The sequence below is a fragment of the Pelecanus crispus genome, chromosome 1, assembly GCF_030463565.1.
Source record: "Pelecanus crispus isolate bPelCri1 chromosome 1, bPelCri1.pri, whole genome shotgun sequence".
NCBI lineage: Eukaryota > Metazoa > Chordata > Aves > Pelecaniformes > Pelecanidae > Pelecanus > Pelecanus crispus.
The window spans coordinates 11220266-11233146 of NC_134643.1; the positions used below are offsets into that span (position 1 = coordinate 11220266).

The 12881-nt window shown below is 37.1% G+C and overlaps 1 protein-coding gene across 1 annotated transcript in view; it reads left to right on the forward strand.

Annotated features, from left to right (window-relative positions):
• Positions 1-12881, forward strand: part of PCLO (piccolo presynaptic cytomatrix protein) — a 388529-nt gene that overhangs the window by 315638 nt on the left and 60010 nt on the right. The window contains exons 19-22 of the mRNA XM_075722389.1: positions 3044-3115; positions 5753-5933; positions 7159-7353; positions 8601-8783. Of these exons, the coding sequence (XP_075578504.1) occupies positions 3044-3115; positions 5753-5933; positions 7159-7353; positions 8601-8783 (631 nt within the window). The remainder of the gene's footprint in view (positions 1-3043; positions 3116-5752; positions 5934-7158; positions 7354-8600; positions 8784-12881) is intronic.

The window sequence follows — 12881 nt, forward strand, 5'->3', positions numbered from 1 at the left end:
AATATTAATGTAAACACAAAAAAGTATAATGCATGATCTATCACAACACCTTCATTTCTACTCATCAAACATCCTGAGACTGTAATCTTTTATATAATTTCCAAAGTAATTATAGGAATTTACTTTCAGCATAGGAGAAAAACAAACTGCATTAAAATTATTTCTTTCCTCTAGTCATGTGTTGTATGAGATTTTCAAGGAAAGTGCATTAAATATTTCAAGTAATGCATATTTAGTTATACAGATCCACATTATCTGTAACAACACCCAGTGCTCTCCAGACATTCAAAACAAGAAACAGGCACTTTTGCATGTGCAGTGTTGGTTATGTCTTCCATAAGATAAAATATATTCACATTGGCAGTTTCTGTGTATTCCTTCACTTTCTTTAAGTGATGTTTGTCCACAGCAGCCTAAAGCTAACTGGACTTCACATGCAGAAATATACTTTTAGGTGGGGTTTTATTTATTTTTTTATTTTTATTTTTTCCACAAGGGAAAGCCTGAAATTAGTTGAGACTTAGTAACACTTTTTCATAATACATTTGGAACTCCAATAAGGTTCAAAACGTGTGTAAACTGCTTTCCTTCTTTTAGGGACACTTTCTCATTTTGCTATTGATTCCTTGCCCACTTGCAGAAACCCACTATCAGGTAGTGGGATTCTGCAACCCATTTCAGTATTGCTGTCAGTTAAATTCCTGATGGGTATCTGAACTTCTGGCTGCATGACCTAAAATGGATGATGTTAGGCAGAACCCTACTTTGCTGTGACGGTATAATGGCTGCTTTTAAAATCAGTAGCCATTGAGTGTTCTTTGCCACCACTTTAATAGTGGTACATAAATATATCTTCAGAAAAGCAAATTTTCCTCCTCTTTGAAACTCATTTCATACACTCTGCCTAATTAAATTCTTTTGATGGTTTTTTCATTGTCATAATATTTTATAAAAGCTTTATTAAACTAAGAGGCTTAAAATAGGTAACTCAAAGAAATGTAGAGTACTCCAAGTTTTCAGCACAGTTTTATTATCATACTAATGCAAAGAAGCTAGTAAAGTAGGGTTGCAGTTACTTGAAAATCTTCTCTATTTTCCCCTTTCCACCAAAAATCCTTCAAATCATCATCTTTTTTTTCCTTTCCTGGATCTATACATTCTTCTCTCTGTCCTTGCACAGTCATCACTTGAAACAAGAAACACATGTCCTCCCAAAATATCAACAATTGAGACAATATAATTCTGAAAAGTATTTATGCTATTCATCTTTTTTAAAAGGTAAAAATACATATTCTTAATATAACATCTAGTGGGAAATTACATCATCCAGGAAGCTAAAAGTAGCATGGACCAGTGGCTGCTCAACTCATTTTTCCAGGTTATTTTTCACATTGCATTTTTGATACTGTCTTGGAACAGCAAAGAAAAGGAATTTTATTCAGTCAAGAAAATCAGCTTTACAAGTATTCTGTGAGGGATGTTCAAAAGAGAATCTTTTCATTCAACTTTTTCCGTAATTTTTGCAGGATATTTTTAAAAAGAATGTTTAAGAAGAATGTTGCCTAATTGTGTAGGAATAAAACAGAGAAAGATTAAAGAATTGCTCTCCAATATTTTTTTTTTTTATTCTTAGCTTTCAAGATTATTTCAACATTTCAGAAATGTTGTTGCTTGCTTAAAGAGTACATTGTTGATGCTAAAAATAGTACAATTCCCCTTTGTGTGGGCTTTCCAGGATATGCTGATTTAAACTTGATTTTCAAAGACACTGGCTTTCCATAGTTGCTCATTTTTCTAAAGTTAGCTAGGAGCAGAAGGTATTCTGAATACATAATAATGAGATTAAATTATCATTTAAAGGCAATTTAAACTTGTTCAGAACTGTCTGAATCTGTGTTGCATTAAAGCAAGGGGCAGTGGAGGTAAATAGAAAACAGTGCTTTTCTTGAAAGTATATATAATATGTACAGAAAATGGTATAGCTTCTGATTTTGAACGACTTGATCCTTTCCTGTCCCTTTGTCCTGAGCAGCCAATTAATAGTCAGAGCAGTGAGTGACACATTGTTTCTGTTAGGATGATGACCTCAATTATCACATAAGATTTCTGCTTCTGACCTCTTTTATTCAAGCACGTGAACAGAGTCGTGTTTTCCTTAGTAACGCTCGGAAGTGTCCACCAAATTTTTCACTTACAACTTCTCAGCCTGACTTCACAGACATCCCAAACCCCCAGACTTCCCATACCCCCAGAATTTTGTCCTCTCTTTCAAGCCACATGAATTTATTACTGTCTCACCAGCCACCTGCTAGCTTTTGCCTCACCATACAACACTGGTAATCAGTCCTCTCCCCACCTGTCCCCACAGACCCCTGGAATGACAGTCAGGTCAATCTTTCCAATAAGGTCAACTGCTTTGCTCAACAGCTCCTCTGTCTTGTGCTATCTTGTCATATATAAAGACTTACTTGTTTCTTACTGTAGCCTGTAGGAAGAGTGCTTGACACAGCTATCATGCTTAACAAGATCTGCAGATAATGTTTTTTGATGGCTGTCATTAATACCTAACAGTACAACATGTCCTGCATCTCTGGATCACTTGCAGAGTCCCATTGGCTACACTGAATTGCAAGGGTATTAAAGCCTGGTCTTCACAGGTGAGATTGTGTAAGTAGGGTGTTCTAAATACATTTGAAATTCACACTCAAATGGACTTTAGGCAAATGTCTGAGTTCACCTGATGGTGAGAAAAGCTGCAGAAATACAAAAACGGGGCTTTAAAAATCAGTTCAGCTCTTGTAGTGGACACACATTCTGTCAAAAACAACTTGTGGAAATTCCTGAAATAGGGCCAAGCACAAGCCCATTTGTCTTCATAACAAATAATAGCCCCAAATTATTTTTCTGAGATCAAGGTTGATGGGAGAACAAAAGCTGCCTGTCACTGTGAAAAGGAGGAGATAATGAATAGAAGCCACCATAAAGACTTGATCTGAAGTTTGTGATGGCAATGGGGTTAATTATCCTTTGACTTAAATTGCAGCTGAAAAAGAAAACACTGGAAGTGACTGTCTGGGATTATGATAGATTTTCCTCGAATGACTTCCTTGGTGAAGTAAGTATCTTATTTCCTCCTCTCTAACCCTGGCTAGTTAGAAAGCTCATTAACTGCATGCTGGTATTTAGAGACTGTTCGCTTCCAAAGTACGGTACATGTGTTTAAGTAAAACCTTGCTTACGTCACAGTTTTACTGCTGACTTTATAACAAATGGTCATGATTTCTTTCATTTGCACATGAAAGATGCCTTCCCTTTATCTCAATAAACTGTAGGTAAGTTCATTTAGGACTCAATACAATGTTACTTCACTGAAAATTAAGATTTTTTTTGAGACTGAGATAGTAACAGCCTTCACAGTGACTGAATGGGGAATTTTTGTTGTGACTGATGACCTGTCTGCCTTGATTTTAACATAACATGAGACGGCTGAAGAGGTATCAGTCTTTGTAAATGATTAAAGGATTAAATTCTGCCATCAAGCCATAATTTAGCCCATGAACAAGTATCTGCAAGTGTGAGTAGTTTGGACTGCTGATCAAGGTCTCATTTTTAACACTACAAAGTATTAGTAACATTACCAAAGTATGACTGAAGGCAAAAATCTTGTAACTAATAATAAATGAAATGGTTGATCATGGGAAGAAGTATGCTGTCTCTTTTAAAAGCAAATAAACAAACATATGCATGTATAATACAGAATTACCAGCAATAACTATGATGTCAAAAAAGTAATTGAAAATGTTATTACAAAAGAGGATTATAATTAGAAACAGGAGCCCAGGAAAATTGATCACTCATATACAGAGTAAATCAGAGTATCTCTGCTCATTCTGCATTTGAATTTCACAAAAAAGGCACTCAGTTCAGCTCCAGTTCCCTTTTGTGTAACTACAAAACTGAGCAATCAGTGTCACTATTTGAACAATTACTAAAATAAATGTATAGGAAGCAGCTACATGATTATTTATTTCCTGCATACTGCATTAGTATTCTTGTTGAGTTCAGCATGTTTGTCCAAATGCAGGGCTTTACTGAATATTTACATCATTGTTATTTTTGACATTTAGAAAATGGATGCTCCAGCAGCTGCTTCTACAGGAAGATTTAAATTTTTGCCTTCAAATATTTTCAACTTCTAGAACTATTTTAGCTATTAAATTATTCAGAGTTAAATATGAAAACAGTTCTTCATGGAAAAAAGGAATGGCAAAGAATATCCAGTGTATTTCAGGACCAGAATGCCCAGAGGAATCCTGCACCATAAAATCAAATATGGGATATCCAAATTGTGCCCTACTTGAATAGGGCCAGCACCACTTCCATGCCCCGGCTGTCAAGTGTCACATCAGGGTTCACATCCATGGAATGTGAACTCTCTTCTCCTGCAGAGCAGAGACTCTAGCTTATACTGCCTATTGGGAACAATCCCCTGTCCTCCAAGTCACTCCCAAAACCATGACCAAAAGCCACAACAGAGAGTATGCTAAATAGCTAATCTGTTGAGATTAAGTTTAGACCTAACCAGACAGACCAAGCCAGGTCATATACAACCTATGAAGCTGAAAGTAAAAAGGAAAGAAAAAAGGCTTTCAACCTTCTAGAAAAAAATCAGTTGTGAAGAGAATTCTCCATCCCTAAACTTGAAGAGGCTTTCTTTTATTCAGGGTCTTGTAATAAACTGACAAAGACATTGTTCCCTGAAGTAATTGCACACTTTATTTGTCTAGCACTTCTAAAACTTCTCTACCCGACATTAGTTTTAACCCCCTCACCATAGAGCCAAATGCAAGGCTATTTTTGTCCTTTCCACCATTGAAGACTCTGTGATGACTCTTTAGTATTTTACATCTCTTAGCCCTCTTAGCTGTAAGACCATTAAGGGAGGAAGGGTCCTTATTGGTCCTATTGCCCATTTTTTTAAAATTTTTTTTCTTTTGAAAAGAAATTTCACTAAACTCCTGCTAGCAATGCAGGTGGCCCAGAGCAGATTTTAGCAACAATGGGGTTTTTTTTTAGCCAAGTGGTTCGTTTCATTTCCACATTGCCATTGCATCTCCCCTTTTTTTTTCCAATGAAGTTTCGAGGCCTAAATGGCCTATTGAATTTTATTATTTCAGTGAAGTACAAAGGTATCCCTATTCTTTTCTTTTTGTTACAAATTCTGTATATGTGGATTTTTTAAAAGGATCAACAAGCACCAGTCTCATATTATTGAAGACCTTATGAAAAACAAATATCAAATTATTTGCCCCTTTACTAACACTGACAAAAAGGATAAAATAGCATTGCCTGATAATTCTATTAGGATATGTCTATACAGAGGCAGAATGACTAGATGTCTTTTTAGTCTAGCTGTCAAGCTAGTGCTCACAACGTACCCCTTAAACTATCTGGCCATTTGGTATGGAGCTATATCTAAGCTCATAGTCCTTACTGAGGTCCTGTTGAGAAGATATGTTAGTTCAGACACATCGATATGCTAATAAATGTAGGTTTAGGATCACAGCTGGCTTATATCAGGCAAGGTCAGAGCATGGGAAAGGAGTCCTGAATCTGTCAGCACACAGCCTTATACCATTAACTTCTTACATTTGATTGCAACTTCTGGTAACACAACTGTAGACTCTTCTGCTGTACACAATCATTAATAGATCAGATACAGGCCATGTATTGTACTTTGATTTATTTATAGGTATTGATCGAGTTATCCAGCGTCTCTCAGCTTGACAACACTCCTCGGTGGTACCCTCTGAAAGAACAGAGTGAAAACATTGATCATGGGAAATCTCATTCTGGACAGAGTAGCCAGCAATCTCCAAAACCGTCTGTCATCAAGAGCAGAAGTCATGGAATTTTCCCAGACCCCTCCAAGGGTAGGAATGACGTGGTGCACCTGATATGAAATGTTTTCCCAGATGATGGGAAAACCTATGTGGAGGTTCTAATAGAGAAATAAAGTTACTGCTATGAAGTTTGCATACACTGTTATTAAAAATTTATTTATCTCTGTGATTAATTCATTGCAGCAAAGGCTTAATTTGGCTTAATCAGTGCCAGCCAGTTTAAATGAGTAATTGTGTCCTTAAAACAGCAGCTTACTAGCTCTAAGTGCTTTGCATTTCTACTGTAGATTCTGTGCCCTTTTCATTTTTCTGGTAGCCTTGGCCAATTTCAATACATATTTAGCTTTCTGTTTTTCCTGTTCCTTAAATATTCTATGGCATTTTTTCTTCTGGAAATGTCACATTAATATTTTATAGAATAACAATTATGCTATAATAATGCAGATGTATTTCCAGTCAATGATAACGGGCTGTAGCATATCTCAATTGTACTGGAAATCGGTGGAGCTGATATAGTAGAATTATACTAGTATTTACAAAAGCAGAATTGATCTCAGTGTCTCCTGCTCCAAGAAATTAATCTTTACTTTTTTTGTTTATACTAGGTAGTCAGTGGCCAGTTGCTCACTTAAAACACAGTGTATGTCATATCAAAGCAAAAGCCATCCCAAGTAGCATCCAGATAAGAGCCTCGGAGTGATAAGACTCTGCTCCATCTCCTCTCTGTTTCTCTGTGTAATGTTTTGCTAGGGCTTGGTATCTATATAAGATCTATATGTAAATTAGAGGTTAGTATAGAAGGTATTGTAAGTTAGGCTACGGTTTTGACCAGGGCATTCATCAGAATAAAACTGCTTGCATTAGCTAAATATTCGGTACCGGTGTAAGTGATGCTAGTTAATCTTTACATACTAGGGAAGTAGAAAGTGGAAAACAAATTAGTCACTAGGCTACCCTGTCATTCCACCAGTGTCAACCAGCACAGGAGGCATAATTCACAGGTGACAGAAACCCAATAGTAAATTGTAAATTGTAAATATTCCCTGGGCCAGGGAAGAGTGGAGAAGTAGAAAATGGTGCTTCATAAGAGTTTCCTAACCGTGATACATCCCAAGACTTTGAATGGCATTGCACAGCTCTGTCTTTATTCCTTGTTCTGGAATGCAGCTAGAAAGGCCAGTCAAGAGAAAAGAAACTAAATTGTTTGTTTGTTTTTAATAAATGCAACAGTTGCGCTTCTTCATTTTCTCGGTAGACATGCAGGTGCCCACCATTGAGAAATCCCACAGCAGTCCAGGGAGCTCCAAATCTTCCTCTGAAGGACATCTACGCTCTCACGGTCCATCTCGCAGCCAAAGCAAAACCAGCGTCACTCAAACTCACCTTGAAGACGCTGGGGCAGCCATCGCCGCTGCTGAAGCAGCTGTCCAACAGCTTCGCCTTCAACCAAGTAAAAGACGCAAATAAATTCCTCAGCATGGCAGCTTAATGTTCATCTGTTGCCTTTTTCCCCGCTGTCCTTCCCTTTTGGCTGTTTTTTTTCTGTTCTTGGCACACTGTGCTCACTCTGTTCAATGTCTTTCTTTGTGTGCCTGTGTGTGAATACATATAATTACAATATACTCTTGTATTTAGAAGACTTTTATTTATTTATTTATTTTAATTTATATAGACTGCAGTGAAACTGGCTGTTTCTCCATCAGTCCCTTCACTCATGGTCCATGATTTTCCATGGTTGTGCATGACTCACAGAGAATTCCATTGTGTGATGGTGTTTTGATGTCACTAAATAACTACCAATGAAATAATCAAAACCTGCAGAGATGTGGCTGCCAGCTCTTCAAGTTGCACACAACAAGTACTGAGAGCAGATTAACAAGAAGTTATATCTATCAGCAGTAATCAGGAAGGACAGTACTGTATTCAAAAGAAGATTTAAAGTTAAAGAAAAAAGTTTTTTAACTACATGGCTGAAATTTCTATTTTTGAAACATGACTGTAAACATCTAATTTTGTTTTTGAAAGGAAATAAGGCAACCTTCTTAATATCTCAGATAAAATCCTGTTAGTGATGAGCAGAGCAGCAATAGACAAGAACATTAAACACACTAAATGCAAAATCATTAAACACAGAAAGCCATTAACAACATCAGATGTTAACAGTGTTACCAAGTTAGCAAAGTCAAAGGGAGTTGAGAGCTAGGTCAGGTGTCATAGTCAGTTCAATTTTTCTAGTAATTTTTGTGCCATGGATTGATTAAGGATCAAGATAGATTTCATCTGACAACTTTAAATAGATTAATAAATTAAAACTTTTCCATTCAAAAGGATTGTTCTCCAGAGTATACTTCAGACCAGTATCTGATTGCTAGTTGAGGGTTTAGTTGATGGCAAATTGAAACTCTCTGACTGTGGAATCATTGTGTTTGTCTTCAGGATTTGTTGATATGCCATAAACTTACCATGGTATAATGCAAAAGCCGGGGGGAAATTATTTCCCCTGTCTTCACCTTCATTAATAAAGAAACAGCCAGTTTTAATACTCTTTAATGCTGTGCATGTGGTGTCTCTTTGGTGTTTGAAAACACTACTTATTTAAATACAGAAAAAACCACTTCTGTTTGCATGAATAACATTTAAGCTGGTTCCATCTGAGGATACATACTCTGGGTTTCCATTTCACCCACACTGCCACAGCAGCACATAAAAGCGGTCAGTCTAATCATGCCAGGAAGCAGCACAGACACAGCATAGCAGGAGTCCTCCCTATTCAAAGAACTCAGTCTGACAATCTGCCTTCACCAGCCAATGACAACAAAGACCAAAGCCAACTAGCCCTCAGGAAAGTGATGTCTGATGGACCAGTCAAGCCTGAAGGAGGTGAGCAGAAAGACATGGTTAAGAAACAAACCACATCCCAAATCCTTCTTGCCATGTCTACTAATTCATTGCGATATTTAATTATCTATTTTATCCCTCCATTAAGTGCTGTAAATGTTAACATGAATCAAGAAGTCTGCTTGATTTTTCCACATCAGCGCATAAATCCATAATGAAAAACTGTGCTAAGAAACATTACAAAACAACAAATGTGTGCACTTCCATTCCACTGGAGGACTTAGACTTCGTTGAAAAATGGTATAGCTTTGCTCATGTTGTTGCCGAATAAAAAACATGCATCCAGGTTGGACTGCTTAAGCGTGATTGAACATTTCTTGTGCTGTGACAAAAACCTAATTGCACATTTTTGTTTCTGGAATTCTAATTGGGACATTAACAATTTCTTTTTCCTCTCCCAACATAACTACTATGTCAAAAGTCATTAGCATAGATAATTTTTCAAACCACCAGTGGAAAGGAAAAGAGTTTTGATCCATGTATAGCTCAATCTCTTGAAAACTTTCCTATCAGCCTCTTAAAAAATTATTTTCTACCTGTAGGCACCTGTACATCAAAACTAAATCATCAATTTATCCCCTCATCACAAATAAAGAGCCAGAATCTTAATTGGTTCAAATTGGCACTGTTCTTTTGAATTCTGGAGCATTTTGCTTCTTTCCGTGGAATCTGAGGGATTATTCCAATAAATTTACAGACTGGACTCTGTGGTCTTCTCTTGTGCTGTAATCCCTTCCCAAGATCCCATGATTCATTGAAGGTTTTTCTGTCAACACCATTGCACACCGTGGACAATACAGGCTGGCTGAGAAGGTTGTAGGAGAGAAAGGGGGAATGATATTTCAAAAAATACACCCTAAAGGCAACAAGTCATTAAGAGAACTAGTGTGATGTTAAAACAGCTAATTAAGAAGGACAAATTTAACAAATAATTTTAAACATTGTATTCAGAAATAACAAGTTGTTTCTTATGAGAGCTTTAAGAACTCTTCCATAAACATATCTATCTACACACATGTGCATCTACCCACACACATATTGTCTTACTCTATAGCTCAACTCCAGACACTCAGTTCAGGCAGAGGCCAGAGGATATCATGGTACTAGTTCAGGCATCAAGACTGAAAAGCCCATCATATTCCTGGGATGTATGCCATAGAAATCTAATTCTGGAAGGAATGTTCTATGAAGAGTGGCTAAGGACTTTGGGTTTGTCTAGTCTGGAGAAAAGGAGGCTGAAGGGCGATGTCATTGCTCTCTACAGCTTCCTGCGGAGGGGAAGTGGAGAGGAAGGTGCTGAGCTCTTCTCCCTGGTATCCAGTGATAGGACACATGGGAATGGTTCAAAGCTGTGCCAGGGGAGGTTTAGACTGGACATCAGGAAACATTTCTTTACCAAGAGGGTGGTCAAACACTGGAACAGACTTCCTAAAGAGGTGTTTGATGTCCCAAGCCTGCCAGTGTTTAAGAGGCATTTGGACAATGCCCTTAATAACATGCTTTAACTTTTGGTCAGCCCTGAATTGGTCAGGCAGTTGGACTAGATGATCATTGCTGGTCCCTTCCAACTGAAATATTCTAGTCTACTCTACTCTACTCTAAGTAACTGTTATGATCTTTTGAGGTGTCATGTCTGTAGAGATTTATCATAAATACTTGTAGTCCTGTGATGCCTTTTGGCATAGACAAGCAATGCTAAAACCTTTTGCTTGTGATACGAGGTTGAATCAGGGTTCACATACACTTTTATGATAAGGAAATAGGTAGGCTGTTAGTTTCAAGTACGCTTGCCACTGAACTGTTATGCTAGCTTCTTTTCTTTTAAAATTGCAAAATGGATATGTATTGATATGCATTTGACCCAGCAATATTAGAAGCATCATAGAGAGTTATGGGATTAAGAGCCCACATTAATATCATTAATTAATTAGTGAGGTTAGAGTTACTATGAAAAGACACAGTACTTTTGTCTTTTTACTTCTGACAAATATACACAATGCACGGTCACCTACACAAAGTTTACAAGTCTGGTTTCAGACCTGTGAGAAGTTTTGACTTCTTCTTATTGTACTAAAAGTAATTTGTCCTAATTTATTCATATGAGGTTGGGCAATAATTACCATTTTGAGGTTAATAGATCTCATGCATTTCAACAGGAACAAAAAGCAAGATTACTTAATTGCAGTTTCGTGCAGTGTGTAAGTAAAATGAGAAGAGACTATGACCTTGAATAGAAAAAGCACCAAAGATACTTAAAACAGCTTTCAATTCATGGAGTACTTTGCAGGAGAAAGAGGATATGAAAGAAGGAGAAGTTTCCCCTGTAGTTCAAAAATTCTAAAAGTTAAGACTATTGTGAACAATGAATATTAGGGCATCATCAGTTTGCAAGTCCATTTCTACAGGGATGCTGCATGGTTGTGGTACCCACACCCATTACAACCTACTTTATTGGCAACTGGAAAAGAATCCGTTATGAACTGGTTTTATGGAGCAGTCATCTTGGCAAGTCAGTAATTTGTCACTAAATCTCAAAACCCTTTAATAAAGAAGCCATTACGATAATCCACAACATTTTTTTTTTTTTTACCAGTCATTTCTCTGTGAATTTATCACAGAACAGCATCTTTTAGAATAACTGTTTGGTTTTTTTCAGCCCAAGCACACAAGGTGGTAGTAATCTAACAAGATTTCCACAAGGGTGATGGGAGAAATTCTATTCTGTGAGTGATCATCAGCCCTTCTCTATCTAAGAGAACCCTCAGAAAGAGTTTCCTCCTTTAACCTAGTCTCTCAATAGCTTCTTTTTTTTTTTTTCCTTTAATTGAATTGGCACTTGAAAAAACTGAACAAAACAAGAACCCTCAGTCATTCTTAGAATGCCCCAGAGAAAGCTTTCTCTCCTTCTGATGCCTAGGACCTGTTCTATTGGATGTATTTTGTCAGTTATTAATTGTGTGTCTGATGAGAAGTAAAAATGAAATCATAAACAAAACAGCACCCATGGTATACCTATTACATTTTGTGAATGCAAAAGACTTGCATCAGTTTAAGTTTATTGGACTAAACTATTTCTGTAATCATTTTAAACAGTAAAAAATGTATTTTAATCAATCTGTTTTAAAATTAAGGTGAAGCTACAACAGAAAACATTGGTCTTTGTTCAGCACCTTTGTAAAACCCAATATTCAACTACAGCATTTAATTAAAAATAAACCCTGAAGTATAATTTCCTTGTTGCCCTTGAGAGATGAGTGTGATCTGCAAAGAAGCCAACTGCATAATAGACATTCCCATCACACCCCTCAGAGACGAAAAATAAAATTTCAGAGCCAAACCTTTGAAGGCAAAAGTTGCAAGGGATCCAATCCAGAGGGAGAGAGCGGTGCCTAGCTTTGAGTTAATTTGATTTTGTTTTTTTGACAAATCTGAACCATTGCCAATTACACATTCACATAAATTTAATTCCTTTCAAAAACACATTCCTTTCATCATAAATCTGTGTACTAAGGTTTATCCACCAGGTGAGCCAATTTTAGAGACAGTGTAAATCAGGCCACCTCCTTTTAAGTCAGTAATTTATCCCACAGAAGGATCTTTCTGTTATATGGAATTTACTTGGTAGGTTACTTATGTTTTAAATATAATAAATTATTTTAGAGATCTTCAGATATTTGAACACTTAGAGATACTCTGATGATAATTACCAGTTCTCTGGATATATGCATATAAAATAGTGGGTGTATCTGTGTCCTGGTTTCGGCTGGGAGAGAGTTAATTTTCTTCCTAGTAGCAGGCATAGTGCTGTGTTTTGGATTTAGTAGGAAAAGAATGTTGATAACACACTGATGTTTTAGTTGTTGCTAAGTACTGCTTACACCAGTCAAGGACTTTTCAGCTTCCTGTGCTCTGCCAGGTGCACAAGAAACTGGGAGGGGGCACAGCCAGAATAGTTGATCCAAACTGGCCAAAGGGCTATTCCATACCATATGGCGTCATGCTCAGTATAGAAACTGGGGGGGTTGGCCGGGGAGCAGCGATCGCTGCTCGGGGACTGTCTGGGTATCGGTCGTCGGGTGG